A 17,406-nucleotide genomic window follows, 5' to 3' on the forward strand; every position below is an offset into this window, starting at 1 on the left:
TTGCATGATATCATCTTCAAATCAAGGTCAACGCACATACCTTGAAATTGAGCTACAAACTGATGCATCTACTGAAAAAGGTTTCTAAAGCCATAACTCCCAACTACAACTGAACATGCATCACTCCATGAGTATGTTTGGTGTGTTGACAACAATGAACAATACCATGGTCAAGCCACATTGCTCAATAAGTCCTTGGACATTGTGGTGTATGAATTGGGAATTGATATTGGATGATATTAGATGACATGTCTTGGAACTTACAATGGGTTATGATGTTAGGGTTTAGGATTTAAACACAAGGTTGCTTAAAGCATTACACCCTGAGTATCGAGTTTGGAATATCTAGACTGCTGCCTCCAGCTAGTAGTTATAGGAAAACTAGGGTTTAGGTTAGATGGGCTAATTATTAGATTGCCCCTCACAGTCTGAGTATTAATACAAGTAGGATTATATTAGAACATATGAAGGGATATTACATAAATACCCTACCAATCTCCTCCTATGTTTTACATATATCCACCACACATGTATAGAACCATTGTTCAATCAGTAATTGAATCAATATAAATTGAATAAGTTGAATATCAATAATCCAAAAAATAAAGTAAGTAATAAGTAAACTTCAAGAAATAAACTAGGGTTTTAGGTCAAAACTAAACCCAACAATAAATCCGAAGTTCCACATGCAAGTGACAAAACCAAAAGAAAAAGGAAAGTCTTTGCAATCCATGTGACTTTACTCATCAAGTAAGTCATCCTCATCAAGATCCAGATTCAACCGTTCTCCTCCATCTTCGCCATTCTCTGTAATTTATCAAATATGAATTTCATAAAATAATATGAATTCAATCATTTGCACAATAGTATCTAGTTCAACAATAAGAACTTAGTACATTCCATATATGGCTGAAGGTAAATCAAAATCAGTAAGCATCATCATCAAGTTTCTTTACAAGAACTCGATCATATATAGTCTCTATCACAAGGACCATACCATGTTTCCAATTGGAATACTGTGTTCGTCATATCAGTCATAGATTTATGTTGTATCATCAAATTTGGAATGGTACACCATACTATAAAAGACATGTTATCAAATTTGAAATGACATAAAAACTAGCACAATATCATTGAAACATATCAGACATTTTTCATATTCCTTTGTGGAATAACGAAGTAAGGAAACTTCACATGAAAAATTTACTACACCATCAAATTTGGAATGGTTTCACAAACCCCCATACTTAGTAACCTAACTAAGTTATCTGAAACATGTAAACTGTACTGAATGCTTATCAAGGCTAGATGAGATTCAAATAATTTAAAATAATACTGGGTTAGGTTAAGACCTGACTAAATGGTCTTTAACCCCATCTCCCCCGTAGTTTTGAATGTTCGATCTTTGTTCAATCCCTTTGTAAGGGCATCTGCCGTATTATCCTTCGATCTCACATCAATCAAAGTGATAATCCCTTGTTCTGTTCGATAATTCAGCATGGCCTGTTTCAGCCTGATGTTTCTCCTCTTACCATTAAAGAGTGAGTTATTCACAATCGTCTTTGTTGCTTGATTATCACAGAAAATAGATGTAGAGTTTAACTTTAAACTCTTCAATGGAATATCCATGATCAGATCCTTTATCCACTCTGCTTCATCTCCCGCAGAAGCTAGAGCATAAAGTTTCGATTCCATAGATGACAAAGCAATACCAGTCTGTCTCTTGGACTTCCATGCTACAGCTGCTCCTGCTAGTGTAAATACATAACCACTGGTGGATCTGCTGTCTCCCAAATCTGAGCAGTAAGATGCATCAGAATATCCTTCCAAAGTTGGAGGATGTCCAGTATAACATAGAGCATAACCTAGAGTACCCTTAAGGTATCTCATCAGCCTCGATAGGGCATCCTAATGCTCTTTTCCAGGATTACTAGTGAAATGACTCAGCATGCCTACCGTAAAGGCTATGTCTGGCCTAGTGCAACTCATTGCATGCATGAGACTATCAATCAGTTTAAAATATTCTAACTAATTCATGATGTCACTTGTGTTAGGTTTCAACCGTTTGTTATAGTCATAGGGTGTCTCAATCGGTTTACAATCACTATATTCCCAACTAGAAAGTAGCTTCTCAATGTAATGAGACTGACTAAGGGTGATCCCTTGCTTACTAAAGCTTACTCTCATCCCAAGAATGGTGTCTATCACACCAAGATCTTTCATGTCTAATTCTTTGGACAAGGTTTCTTTAATGTTACTCACTATAGAGAGATCAGAACCTAGAATCAACATGTCGTGTACATACATGCAAATAATCGCGACCTTATTTGACTCAGATAAAAAATAAAAGCACTTATCCAAGTTGCTAATTTGAAAACCAAGGCTCTTTACTGTTTTGTCAAACTTCTCATGCCACAATTTAGGTTCTTTACCTAAACCCTAGTTTTCCTATAAATACTAGCTGGAGGCAGCAGTCTGGGTATTCCAAACTCGATACTCAGGGTATAATGCTTTAAGCAACCTTGTGGTTAAGCCCTAAACCCTAACATGTGAAATATATATGGATTAATTTTGGATGCTACAGTTGTTTTGAATATTAGAAGCAGGTATTCAAGTAAAATTCCTCAAATTTTATGAGATAGTGCCTTTTTTTGGTTCTGTTTTTTTTTTTTTTTTGAAATATATACTTTAAAACCCATACCATTCGTCTTCCCTTTTTTACCATTTTCTGTTTTTTTTTACCATTTATTTGACTAACTGTTTGCAAATTTTACCATTTAAAACCTGTACCATATGTTTATGTTTTTTGACCATTCCCATTTTTGCTAACTATGGGTAAGTCTAGGGAAGGTTGCGAGTTCAATCCTTCTACCCTCACCCTTCTTGAAATAATAGTAGTGATATAGTAGTGTAGTAATAAGTGTGGCCTAATAGGCCCCCTTTCTGGGCCCTTGTGGAGCCCTGTCTGAACCCCAGTGGATCCTTGTTTGGCCCCCAATGTGGTTGCCAAGGTGGACCAGCTTTCGAAACGATGAGGGTCGGGAGATGGTGGGGTAGTTGGAGTCTTGGAAGAGATAGGTGAGGTGTTGCAGCTTGCCTAGCTCCGGTGAAATGGGTCCCTTCATCCTTGAGATTGCCGAGTTCAAGAAGTGGAGGGGATGAGAGATCAACAAGAATTCACGATGGAGTGCCTGGAAAACTCTACGGGAGATGAAGCTCTGAAAATATCATCTTGGTACCCTCTAATACTTCATTTTAATATTTAAGGATGATCGTATTTTGCCAATGAAAGGACGAGTTAGTCCCCACTGTAATAGAAAGCAATATCATTTGCTATAAGGGTAATGAAAGAATCACAAATCTACACTTAGCCTATATTTATTAAAACTACCCTACCTTAAGCTTCTTTTCTGAAACTACCCTGCATTTTAACTTTTACATCTCCTTCTACTCTCATGTTTTTAAATACCCAGACTACCCTTCCTTTTCACCTAGTAACCAACTAATCTATTTAACCTACCATTCTTCTTCTATTTTTACTATTTTTTGTCATTAAAATAGTAAAAAAATGAAAGCACCCACTTGCTTCTTCTCTCTCCCATTTTTTACTCCATTCGTTAATTTTTCTTCAATTCCTCTATTTAATTATTTTTTTATTCAACATTTCATCCTCATCATTCTTCTTCGAACAGATCGACCTGATCCTCACTATGATCCAGTTCTTCTCCTTCGTATCCATTATAGGTGCGTTCCCTTCCTTGAAACTGATCCATCTTTCATGGATTCTCAATTGAAATCGCCAAGATGCCAGAGACAATCCGATGATTGATCTTGTGCCGTTCTATCCCATGGCTGCGAGGTTGAGGAGAGATGAAGATGGTCGTGTAGAGACAAATTGTAATGGAGAGGGAGGGACGGAGGGCTGCCTTCTGCTTCTGCAAATATGAAGAGGGAGAAGAAGAGTGAAGACTCGAGAATCGCGGACTCGAGAATCGCGTTGTAAGTTAATAAAAAATAAAAAATACGAAAAGGTAAATTGAATAAAAAGAGGAAGAGAGAGAAGAAGTGGGGTGCTTTGAAGAGAGTCGATCTGTTCCATGGTTTTAGTGCACGTTATCGGAATGGGTATCGGTAACCTGCAAAACTGATACGATACCATTACGGTATCGCCTGGGTCAGCTATATTGGACAAAATTACCCCTGCATCTCCTTTTTGAGTTTTCTGACCATTTTACCCCTTGTCCGTACCGTGCTATCGATACGGTATCGACACGGTATCAGTGACTAGCAAAACCGGTACGTATCGCTCGATACGGACGATATGATACCAATACTTAGAACCATGATTTGTTCAAAGAAGAACGATGAGGATGAAATGTTGAATAAAAAATTAATTAAATAGAAGAATTGAAGAAAAAACAAAACAAAAATGAATGGAGTAAAAAATGGGAGAGAGAAGAAGCGGGTGGGTGCTTTCATTTTTTACTATTTTAATGACAAACATAGTAACAAAAAGAAGAATGGTAGGTTAAAGGTTACTAGCTGAAAAGGAAGGGTAGTCTAGGTATTTAAAAACATGAGGGTAGAAGGAGATGTAAAAGTTTAAAAGCAGGGTAGTTTCAGAAAAGAAGTTTAAGGGAGGGTAGTTATAGTAAATATAGGCTAAGTGTAGGGTAATGATAGTAATTGCCGCTAAAATAAATTCCTATAATAAATATTACCTTGGTTGTTACCTCGATTAGAGCCTAGAAAAAAAAAATTCTCTTAAATACAAGAGAAAAAGTCTTGCTTTGAAAAAAAGAACAAAAAAAAACAAGTGCAAGAGTTCTCTATGGGGGAGCGGCCCCTACTTGGGCTTTACCTACGTGTGCATGGGGCCAATGGAAGCGTATGCGGTGGCATCAACAGGATGACAATTATCACCTTTCATGGGGTGTGGGACAGCCATTTCACCCCATGTGTCTGGCATAGGGGATACACTCCCCCCCCTCCTCCCCCAACAAAGAACTTTTCTCCTAAAACAAAGGGAAATGGATGCCATTTGGTCATGTAGCACAACATATAGCTGCGCCCAGACATAGTCCATGTGAAATGAACGGTACACCTCTAGTCCTTTAACCCTTTCTAAGAGGTGCACCAATCATTTCGCACGCGACTGTATCTGGGCACACATACATGCCACGCTGTGTGATCGGGTGGCGTTCATTCTACCTAAAACAAATAACGAGCAATTAGCAACTTTAGACTTGTTATCCCTTAGAACCGGCCACAACATCACAAATCCAAAGTTCCAAAAGCCCTAAATTTTCTCGGCCCAAGAAGAGTTCAGAGAGGTGAGAAATAAGGGACGAGAAGGAGTCCTCTGCTTTGCCTGGTTCAATTCTTTCACCGGTTATTACCGTTCAAAGTGGGTCAACGCGTACAAATGCTAAGTTGCCAAGTTCAAAGCCTTTTTTTTTTTTGGGTAAATCAAGTTCAAAACTTTGAGAAGCGAGAATAAGCCCATCTTTAGGTCAACATGTTGACCAGTGCTTCAACCAGGACCAATTCTAACCTCCACGACAGCACTTCCTCTCTTTCTCGTTTTTTCTCTCGATTCTGTCCCATCCCTTTTCTTTATAAATGCAGCGACATTAGAGATCAAATCCATCTCTTCACCTCACTCTCAGTCTTTGATTAAAAAAAAATCCAAACCCAAATTCGGAAACTACTTCTACTTCTACAACAACAACAACTAGATCATACAACAGAAGAAATTCAAGGGCTTGTTAGTTAATATGGCAGCAATTTTTCAAGTTTCAAATTTCTCATGTTCTTCATCTTCTTCACCATGTCGACGCAGCGGGACTGAAGCAATGCTCCAAGCCCCCAAACTCCGGCCAAGTAGACTCACACTCCCAAGGCTCCTCACAAGGGACTTGGTTGAGGAATTGAACAAGAGAAGCGGATACAACAACACAACCTTAACAGAATCGAAGCCTAGTGACACCACAAGAGATAACATTGATGGGCTGAAGTCCACTTCCAAGGCAGTGGCCGAGCTTTACGCCATTATGGAAGCAGCCGTAGACAGAGCAGAGATGCACACCAACATCGGAGAGCAGCGGAATAACTGGAATCACCTCCTCCTCACGTCCATTAACGCCATCACCCTCACCGCTGCAACCATGGTTGGCCTGGCAGCCACCACCTGTGGAACGGGAGCACCTCTTCTAGCACTCAAGCTCTCCTCCACCCTCTTATACTCAGCAGCCACTGGGATGTTGGTGGTGATGAATAAGATCCAGCCCTCCCAGCTTGCTGAAGAGCAACGAAACGCAGCGAGGCTATTCAAACAGCTCGAAAGAGAAATTCAAACAACACTTGCAATCGGAACTCCCACAACAAGGGATGTGAAGGATGCCATGGACAAGGTCTTGGCCCTCGACAGGGCCTACCCTCTTCCCTTGCTTGGATCAATGCTTGACAAGTTCCCCACGATGGTAGAGCCTGCGGTGTGGTGGCCACAAGAACCCCAACAGAAAGAACTCGGTGGGGGTAATAGAGAAAGGAAGGGAAGCAACGGATGGAATGCAAAACTGGAGGAGGAAATGAGACAAATAGTTGGGGTGCTGAAGAGGAAAGACACCGAAGAGTATGTGAGGCTGAGTAATTTGGCATTGAAAGTTAATAAGACCCTAGCGATTTCTGGGCCTCTGCTCACAGGCATTGCGGCGGTGGGATCTACTCTTGTAGGATCAGCTTCTCAGCATCAAGGGTCATGGGCAGTGTTTTTGGGAGTCACTGCGGGAGCTCTGGCAGCCATTGTGAACACAATGGAGCATGGTGGGCAAGTAGGGATGGTATTTGAGATGTACAGGAGCAATGCTGGTTTCTTTCGGCTCATGGAGGAGTCCATTGTGTCCAACTTGAAGGAAAGGGAGGAGAAGAAGAGAGAAAATGGGGAGTTATTTGAAATGAAGGTGGCTCTACAACTGGGAAGGAGTTTGTCTGAGCTCAGGGATCTCGCAACTTCTTCTTCTTCTTCGAAGAGACATGGAGAGACCATAGAAGAATTTGCTAGCAAGCTCTTCTAATTTTGTCGATAGATAACCCTTACACCATGTGCAGTGTGTAAATCTTGTACAAATTTTGTAGCAAAGGCCTTGATTAACTCATTGTAAATTTCAGACAACTGAGCAGGAAAATTAATTATTTGAAATATACCCCATTTTTTTCTCCCATCAATTAACAAAAGCAGACTAACACTTCCGTTAGGAATTGGAATTCTTCAAAAGAGAGGATAATCAAGTAAATTTTTTCTGGGTCGCACAGGGACAACACCAAAGCCATAGAAATGAAACTAAATTAAATAAAGGGAAAATATGCGGTGCATGGTCTGGACCAGCCCCTATGTATGATGTCCTGTCTCACACCCCCATTCGTGCCTCCCGCTAGCTTACCACACCTGGGCGGTGTGCCTATCCCTCTATTGGTTGAGAAGGTTTAGGATTTCATTACTGTAATATTCAATCGGTTACAATGTGTACATAAAGGGGATTAGAGAATCCCAATAAGGTTAAGATTCCACATGTGATAATAGATAAGTTTCCATATCACATGTGGTTTACAAGGTAAGGAGATATATACAAATTAGGATATACAAGGTAAGAGATATATGAGCATATGGAAACCGATATAGCACATTCCATGAGTGAGAACGGCTATATTGGTCAATACACCCCCTCAAGATGAAGAGCCTGTGAGGCGGACCTTTAGCTTGTCCCGCATGAATTGAACCTAGTTGTGGATAGTGCCTTGGTCAATACATCAGCAATCTGGTCATGAGTAGATATGAACTGAACTTGGAGTGATTTCTGAGCAACCTGTTCATGTACAAAGTGAAAATCAATTTCCACATGCTTAGTACGAGCATGGAAAACTGGATTTGCCGATAAATAAGTAGCGCCAATGTTATCACACCATAAAATAGGAGGAGATGGTTGCAGGATTCCAAGTTCCTGAAAAAGTGCCTGTAACCAAATTAACTCCGCCGCTGCATCGGCAAGAGCTTTATACTCTGCCTCAGTGGAAGAATGAGAGACTGTCTTCTACTTTCTGGAATTCTAGGAAATTAAATTGGGACCCAAAAAGATAGCATAAGCACCAGTAGATCGATGGTCAGCAGGGCTACCTGCCCAGTTGGCATCAGTATACGCCTGTAGAGTGAGAGAAGTAGATCGATCAAAGAACAGACCATGAGAGCAAGTTCCTTTGAGGTAACGGAGAATCCGTTTCACAAGGCTCCAGTCATCATTCGTGGGGGAGTACATGAACTGGAAAACACGATTCACCGCAAAAGCGACATCCGGCCGAGTGAGGGTGACATATTACAGAGCACCCACGATGGACCTGTAGCGACTTGGGTCCAAAAATATTGCACCCCCTGAATCAGACGGCTTGATAGAGGTTGGCATGGGCGTGGAGACAGGCTTACAGTCGGACATGCCTGCTCAAGCAAGGAGATCAGTAATATAGTGCTTTTGAGAGAGAACAAGGTCCCCACGATGATGAGATGCTTCAATGCCCAGAAAATAATGTAAAGGACCTAAGTCCTTGATTGAAAATTCCTTGGCCAATGTAGATAGTAAGGCCGAAATATAGGACTGAGAATCACTTGTAACTAGGATGTCATCAACATAAATCAACACATAGAGAACCAAAGTGCCCTGCCAAAATATAAATAACAATGTGTCAGTCTTGGATGCAGTGAACCCGGTGGAGAGAAGGAACCTGGACAGGCGGTGAAACCAAGCACGTGGCGCCTATTTGAGGCCTTAGAGAGAACGATACAACTGGGAAACATGTGTTGGATTTGCCTTATCTTCAAAACCAGGAGGTTGAATCATGTAAACCTCTTCGGTCAATTCACCATGGAGAAAGGCATTTTGAACATCCAGTTGGCGTATAGGCCAACCATTGGACACTACTAGAGAAATAACTGTGCGAATAGTGGGCTACTTAACTATTGGACTAAATGTTTCATTGTAATCCACACCTTTCTGCTGATGACAGCCGTTGGCCACAAGGCGGGCCTTGTACCGGTCAATGGACCCATCGGCCTTTCGTTTAACCTGATAGACCCATTTACAACCCACCAAATTGTGCCTTGGGGATGGTGGTACCAAACTCCAAGTGCCATTGCGGATTAGTGCATTAAATTAGTCAGACATGGCAGAGCGCCATTCTGGAACCTTGACAGCCTGCGAAAAACATGTTGGTTCAATTGGTAGGGGTAGGGATACAGGGAGTGTGTGATAGGCGAATTTGTGAGACCACAAACGCATGGGGTAGCGGGACGTGTGTGGGGAAGGGATAGGTGGAGGGGCGGGTATGGGTTGGATAGCAGGAGGTGGTGTGGGGAGAATGGTATAAAGTTCCATAATAGGGCGAGTGCGGTGGAGAGGGGAAGGGGTATCCGACCCAGGGGTGGGCATGTTAGGGATTTGGTTCGGCTGAGGTGGTGATATGGGGGATGTAGGGTGCGGTTGTGGTGATACATGCAATGGAGGATGGGGAGATGGGGGTAATGGTAGAGGTTGGGAGGAAGGATACGGTGGGGTGGGAAGAAGGGGAGGGTTGTGTGGTGATGTGTAATTGGTATAATGGGCAGAAGGGGCAGTAGGGGGTTGATACGGAAAATTGGAAGGAGGGCAAGAGGGGTAAGAAAATTGGGCCAGGGGTTTCGGTTTAGAGTAACAGTGCAGGGTGTCATGGGTATCTCGATTGCACCAATGGCACCATAGACATGAACCTGGAGGCCAACCACGTCCACCACGACCACGGGAGGAACCACCCCCTCCGCTAGAGAAGGGAGAGCGGGTATCCGGCTGTGAAGGCGACCGTTGCACATAATTTGTAGAGGGAGGGTTACCAGTAGCGCTGTCGTCAGTGAGAGCAAGTTTGGAGCTATGCAAAAATTCATGACTAAGTAGCATGGCATGTAGGTCATCATAGGGTAGTGGGGTTGTCCGAGTGAGAACTGAAGACACCATGTCATTGAAGTCAAATTTCAATCCCTTAAAGATGTGGAGATTGAAAGCACTTAGACGAAGAGCATGTCCAGCGGCACTTAATTCTTCAGAGATAGTCTTAGCGCATTGAAGAAAAAGAGAGACTTATCCATCTTGTTTTTGCTCCAAATCTTGCATAGCCATGGTCAACGACATGATACGACTCTCAGAAGGAGAGGAGAAGGCAGTGTGCAACGTTTCCCAGATCTCACGGCTTGTGTGTTTGCCGAGGATGAGGGGAAAGACCTCTTCAGACAGTGAGGAAAGGAGAAGACTGCGCAACAGAGAATCCTGACGACGCCAAGAAGATGCAGTAGTGGGATCAGTGGGACAGGGGGTTGTACCATCAAGGTGACCAAATAAGCCCTGGCCATCAAGGAACGGTTCAATTTAGGTTTGCCAGAACAAGTAATTTTTGGAGGTAAGCTTCACCAAGAGATAATGGTGAGCATGATGAAGAGATGGAGATCCAGAAGGTAGAAGAGAGGTGAGGGCACTGCTATCAGCAGTGAGAGGGGTGGTGGATTCAGGATCGGTATCACCCACCATTGAAAAAAAAGAAATGGGAAGAAGGCTCGTTGGAGCTACTGTGCTCTTGATACCATATTGGTTGAGAAGGTTTAGGATTTCATTACTATAATATTCAATCGGTTACAATGTGTATATAAAGGGGATTAGAGAATCCTAATAAGGTTAAGATTCCACATGTGATAATAGATAAGTTTCCATATCACATGTGGTTTACAAGGTAAGGAGATATACACAAATCAAGATATACAAGGTAAGAGATATATGAGCATATGGAAACCAATAAAGCACGTTCCGTGAGTGAGAATGGCTATATTGGTCAATACCCTCTCACTAACATGAAATAAAATAACTCAATGTCATATTATTGGAGCAATCAGTAGTTAGTACTATTTATTTATTTATTTATTGGGTAGAAAGTAGTCATTACTATTTCATTTGACCACTTTCCTTCATATAAGTTAAAGACTTAAAGCTTGAATTCTTCTTTGTTTACAGAGTGTCCCGCCTCAAACCTGGGTAAAAGGTATGGGGGTTGACCAAAGCTCTGTGGTGAACAGTGGGAGAGTGCATAAACTGACAAACCCTGTTGACAGCAAAAGCAACATCTAGACGTGTCAGGGTGATGTACTGAAGGGCACCCATAATAGAGTAGTAACGTTTGGCGTCATCAAATAAAGCACCCCCTGGATCCATAGGGGTGGTAGCCATAGGCGTGAGAATGGGCTTGCAATAACTCATACCAGCACGCTGCAATAAGTCACGAACATAGGGGGATTGAGAAAGATGAAGACCCTTGGAATGTGGGTGACCACAATCCCAAGAAAAAAATGAAGTGGTCCAAGATCTTTGATGGAAAACTCATTGGCCAGTTGGTGCAGTAAGGCGGTAATCTGTGATGCAGTGTTACTGGTAACAATAATATCGTCCACATACATAAGCACATATATAACAATGGAGCCGGACTGATAAAGAAATAAAGAGGGATCGGTCTTAGATGTCAAGAAACTCAGTCCAATCAAATATTGTGACAAACGCTGAAACCACGCTCTAGGGCCCTGCTTGAGGCCATAGAGGGAGCGATGAAGCTTACAAACATGCTTGGGATAATTAGGATCCTCAAATCCAAGCTGTTGAACCATATAAACATCTTTGATAACATATCGTGAAGAAATGCATTCTGCACATCAAGCTGATGTAGCGGCCAATTTTGAGAAACGACAAGAGCAAGAACAAACCGAATGGTTATGGGTTTCACAACAGGGCTGCATGTTTCAAAACAGTCCAAACCTTCTTGCTGATGAAATCCTTTAGCCATTAACCGTGCTTTGTGACATTCAAGACTACCATCAGCTTTGCATTTTATCCGGTAAACCCACTTGCAACTAGTCAAATTAAAATGAGGGGAGGGAGGTACCAAGGACCATGTGCCATTCTTGAGGAGAGCATTAAACTTATTGGACATGGCTTGGCACCATTCAGGGTATTTTTCGGCTTGAGAAAAATAGGCCGGTTCATCAATGGGAGGGGTTGTAATGGTTAGGGCATTAGGTGATGGGAGTGTGGTGGTTCTGGACCTTAGAGTCATAGGATGGAGACGTTGGGGAGGGCCAGCAGTAGAGGTGTGGAGTGAGGCATCCATTAGGGAGGAGACCTGTGGGGGTGAGGGAGGCATAGCTGGTAAAGAAGTGTACAAGTTTTGAAGAGGACTTGTGTGCTGTGGGGGTGAAAGAGAGGGGGATCGCATAGGGTTGGGGGAAACCGATTAGGGAGAAGCCAAGGGCGTTAGGCGTAAAGGGGATTGGGAAGCTAGTGCCGGCAATGCTAAGATTGGAGCAATAGGGGTAGAAAGATGAGTGGGAAGAGAGCCCCATGGAGTTGTAGTGGTGGGTGGGGTAGGTGCTAGTGTAGGTATAGGAATGGAAGTGGTAGAGGGAAACTTCCCTTCATCAAACTTGACATGGAAAGCTATATACATGCGATCATTGGAGAGATCCAAACACCATTAACCAACATGGGACAAACTATAACCCAAGAAGACACAAGGAGAAGAACAAAAGTCCATTTTATAACGATTATAGGGTCTAAGATATGGGTACCACAAGCACCCAAAAATTCTTAAAAAAGAATAATCCGGTGGTTTGTGACGAAGAAGTTGAAATGGTGTAACACAATTTGAAGCTTTGGAGGGCATAAGATTAATTAAAAACACAACACTTTCAAAGGCGTAATGCCAATAACGCATAGGAACAGAAGCATGTGCAAGAAGGTAGAGATCGGTTTCAACAATCACCTTTCCACAAACTCTTGTTGTTCATGAGTGTGTGGACAAGAGACACGGTGAGAGATACCAAGGCGTTGAAATATTCTGGAAGAGACTGGTACTCACCCCCCCAATCAGCTTGAATTGCTTCCATTTTATGAGAGAATTGACGCTCAACAAGAGATAGAAAATTATTGAAAACAGTAAACATCAGATTTATTAAGAAGAGAGTAAAACCAAATCAAATTAGTATTGTCATCAACGAAAATTACAAAATACTTGTGTCCTTGAAACGAATGGTGAGGGGAAGGACTTGAAACTTTGCCACCGATTTAGCAAGGAAGTCAACAACTGGATACCATGTTAGGAATTGTGAAAATCTTCATTACTGTATGTCTCCAATATGAGAGTATATATACAAGCAAACCCTAGCATAGAATACCATTGAGAAAAGGAAACTAATATCACATGTGATGTACATGCCTAAAGTGAGTAAAACACTACATGGAATATAAAATATTGCATAAGAGGTTTCCTTATTTGAGGAAATCTCAATATCGTCCAATAGATTGAGAAAGGCAGTTGGGAAATGACGGTTGGATAATGGGATAATGGTGAAGTGCGATCAAATTCTTCTTGGCGCGTATGATTCGAACCCCTTTGAACTGAACTGATGACTTTAAAAAGATGAATCTTGATCAAACCTAATCTTTATTATACCTTACATCGTCGATTTTCTGTTCCATTAATGTTTTCTTCATCCCCGATGCATTCCCATTCCGTTGCTCAGTAAGCATCTAACCTCACATTCTGTCCCCCCTCTGCTGCCTTTGGTGAGGCTCGTTGTAGGAAGAAGAAGAAGGAGGGGACTTGCCTTTCTAAAAATAAAAGCAAATGTCTATTTTACGCCTCATATTTGGGTCTTATGAGCACATTCTCATTAAACTTGAACGATAAATGAAGGACAAACATTTTTGGCCATAATCCATAATAGATTCTTGAGTCTATTATGGTTTCGGGTTCTCCCAATGCTGGATAGGTTGGATCAAGGAGATGATGCGATCAACTAAAATGTCGATTCTAATTAATGGCGGACCAGTAGGGTATTTTGGGGTGGAGAGAGGGCTGAAGCAGGGTGACCTTTGTCCCCTCTTCTCTTTATTTTGGCAGAGGAGGTTCTGTGTCGTGGGTTGACTGATTTGAGGAGGAAGGGGTTAGTGAAGGGGATTCTTGGTCCTAGGAACACGGTTACTCCGTCTCACTTGCTTTATGCAGATGATTTGTTTATCTTCATGAATGCTGAAATTAAAAGTGTTCGCATGGTGAAGGAATTTTTGGACAGTTATCAAGCTTAATCGGGTCAAAAAATAAATCTAGAGAAAAGCAAAATTTTTGTAGGAACAATGACAGGGCTAAGGAAGCACAGAATTAAGGAGTTGTTGTAAATACCTGAGTGTATTTTTCCCACTCGTTATCTTGGGGTGGACCTATTCAAGGGGTGAGTTAAAAATGATGCCATACTTCCCCTAGTGGATAAATTCAAGGCGAGATTGGCAGGGTGGAAAGGCAGACTGTTGTCCATGGCGGGAAGGGTTGAATTAGTGAGATCGGTGATGTGCAGCATTCCGGTACACAATTTCTCGGTGTACCTGTGGCCGGCTTCGGCAGTGAGCATGATGGAAAGGTGGATTAGGAATTTTATTTGGTGTGGGGATGCGAATACATCGAAAGCTATCACGGTTAGGTGGAGCAAGCTTTGTAAACCTAAGAGGGAGGGTGGTTTGGGAGTGAGAAAGCTTAAGGAGGTTAATCTTGCTTTACTGGTAAAGTTGGCATGGTTTATAAAGAGTTATGGTTCCAGCTTTGCATCGTTCTTGGGGGGGAGATTGATTGCTGCGGATGGGTGGCTAAAGGGGGGTGTACGGTCCTCTATACTGCCGGGCCTTAGAAAGGTGTGGGATATGGTGGGGGCGAATGAGAGATGGATAGTAGGTAATGGGGTGGACATTAATTTTTGGTTTGATCGATGGGTGAATGGGCAGAGGATATTTGATGTTATTGCACCTTTTGTCGCACACCCTAGAATGCTAAAGGACAAGGTGGCTGATTATATTGATGAGGGAGAGTGGTGCTTACCGGTGCTCAGATCGCAGGAATTGTAGGAGATGAGCAACCAGATCAAGCAAATTAAATTCCCAACAAATGGGTTTGAAGACAAAAGGGTTTGGACATTGGCAGAGTCAGGGCAGTTCTCTGTTAAATCTGCATGGGAGGAGTTGAGAACCAGTGCTGCGCAGCAAGGTTGGGCGAGATTGGTGTGGCAAAAAGGACTGGCACTAAGGGCGTCAGTTTTTGGCTGGAGATTAATGCATAGGAGCCTTCCTACGGATGAAAATGTTGCTAAGTGTGCTATGCCTGGGGCGTCTCGATGTGAGTTATGCCAAAGATGCATGGAGTAAAGTCAGCATGTTTTTCAAGAGTGCGAGTTTTCTGCCGGTGCTTGGGCTGAGATTCTCTCATTTTTTGAAGTGGGTTGGACTGGTTTCCCCTCCATAGAAGAATTGTTCTCTTGGTGGAAGAGGACAAAGGCGAGTGTGGTGCTCTCAAAATATGGACTGCATTGGTCATACTTGTGCCGTATCATATTTGGATGGAACGGAACAGGTGAAGGTTCGAGAATGTGTATCGCAGTCGAGCAGTGGTGGTAAAAGGCATTTGTAAGGACCTAATTGATATGTCAACCCTGGAGCCGGTGCATGTTTCCTCGGTGTCTGAATTGGTGCTTGCAAGGAAGCTCAGTCTCATGGTAAGTAGGCAGCCTAGGAGGCTGATTATGGAAGCAGTTTGGAAGGCCCCGGATCAGGGATGGCTCAAGCTGAATATGGATGGGTGCTCTATAGGGAACCTGGATTAGTCAGGGGCTGGGGGTATCTTCAGAGACCATGACGGGAGGGCCAAGTGCTGCTTTGCTGTTTATTTGGGGGTGGGAACAAATTTCAGGGCGGAAATGGAGGGTCTCCTCAATGGCCTGCACCATGCCACAATACTGCAGGTGGATAAGCTGTGGATTGAGATTGATTCGGCTGCTTTGGTTGGGTGTGTGGCAAATAACTTGCTTCCCTGGAGTTTCCAACAAAGATGGTGGTTCTATAGTGGATATCTAGAGAGTATTGATTGGAGGATCAGTCACTGCTTCAGAGAAGTTAATGTGGTGGCAGATATGTTAGCAAAGAAGGCTGCTTCTACAAGAACGTCGGATTGTTGGGAGGCAGCTCCGAATTACATCGGAAGTGAGTGGAGATGGGACGCAACCTCAAGGCCTAGATACAGATTCCCTAGGTGAGATGGGGGTTGGGTTTGTAAGATAATGTGGGGGGTTTCTTCCCTACTGAAGGACATGCTAGAGGTGGGGATAGAAATCCAATAAATTTGGTGTAACTCTCTTTCTGTAATTGTTCTTTATACTCATTTAATACAGTTGCAGATCTTTAGCAAAAAATTAAAAAATGATACCAAACATATCAAAAAATGAAAAATTGTCAGGAAATGAAAATGAAAAATGAGAAAAACAGGCTTGCTTTGAAAGAAAAATAAAAAAACAAGGGCAAGAGTTCCCTATGAGAAGGTGCGGACCCTAACGTGTGCATGGGGCCAATTGCAGCATAGGTAGTAGCATCAACAGGACGACAATTATAGCCTTTCATGGGGTGTAGGACAGCCTTTTCACCCCCATGTGTCTGGGATAGGGGGTAAACTCCCCCCACAAAGAACGTTTCTCCCTAAAACAAAGGGAAAAGGAATGCCACCTGGTCGTGCAGAGCAGTGTGTACCTATGCCTAGACACAGTCGCATGTGAAATGACCGGTATACCCTTGGGTCTTTTCACCCATTCCAAGAGGTGCATCGGTCATTTCGTGCACGACTGTGTCTGGGCAAACATACATGCTGCGTAGTAATGACCGGTGGCGTTCTTTCTCCCTAAAACAAATAACGACCAATTAGCAACTATAAACTTTTTATCCCTTAGAACCGGCCACAACATCACAATTCCAAAATTCCAAAGCCCTAAATTTTCTCGGCCTAAGAAGAGTTCAGAGAGGTGAGAAATAAGGAAGGACACGGAGTCCTCTGGTTTGCCTGGTTCAATTCATTCGCCGGTTATTACCGTTCGAAGTTGGTTAACGCGTACAAATGCTAATTAAGTTCCTGTATAACCCCCAGCGCAAAAAGACCAAGCCAAGTTCTAAGTCTTTTATTTTGTTCTATGCCTTGAGAAGCGAGAATAAGCCCATCTTCAGGTCAACACGTTGACCAGTGCTTCAACCAGGACCAATTCTAACCTCCACGACAAGACTTCCTCTCTTTCTCTTTTTATCTCCCGATTCGGTCCCATCCCTTTTCTTTATAAATGCAGCGACATTAGAGATCAAATCCATCTCTTCACCTCACTCCCAGTCTTTGATTAAAAAACAATCCAAACCCAAATTCGGAAACTACTTCTACTACTACAACAACAACAACTAGATCATACAACAGAAGAAATTCAAGGGCTTGTTAGTTAAT

General features: G+C 42.5%; 1 protein-coding gene across 1 annotated transcript; it reads left to right on the forward strand.

The window, feature by feature from the left end:
* The first annotated feature begins 5,815 nt into the window (after window positions 1–5,815).
* On the forward strand, window positions 5,816–7,088 carry LOC122643126 (probable F-box protein At4g22030). Its single transcript, XM_043836770.1, has one exon. It carries the CDS (start codon window positions 5,856–5,858, stop codon window positions 7,074–7,076), a length of 1,221 nt encoding a protein of 406 aa, XP_043692705.1. The 5' UTR covers window positions 5,816–5,855; the 3' UTR covers window positions 7,077–7,088.
* The last annotated feature ends 10,318 nt before the right edge of the window (window positions 7,089–17,406 follow it).

The sequence above is a fragment of the Telopea speciosissima genome, chromosome 10 (assembly GCF_018873765.1).
Source record: "Telopea speciosissima isolate NSW1024214 ecotype Mountain lineage chromosome 10, Tspe_v1, whole genome shotgun sequence".
NCBI lineage: Eukaryota > Viridiplantae > Streptophyta > Magnoliopsida > Proteales > Proteaceae > Telopea > Telopea speciosissima.

Excerpts from the sequence above, each read along its gene's own strand:
- LOC122643126 (XM_043836770.1), top strand. The coding sequence starts at position 5,856 with ATGCTCCAAGCCCCCAAACTCCGGCCAAGTAGACTCACACTCCCAAGG.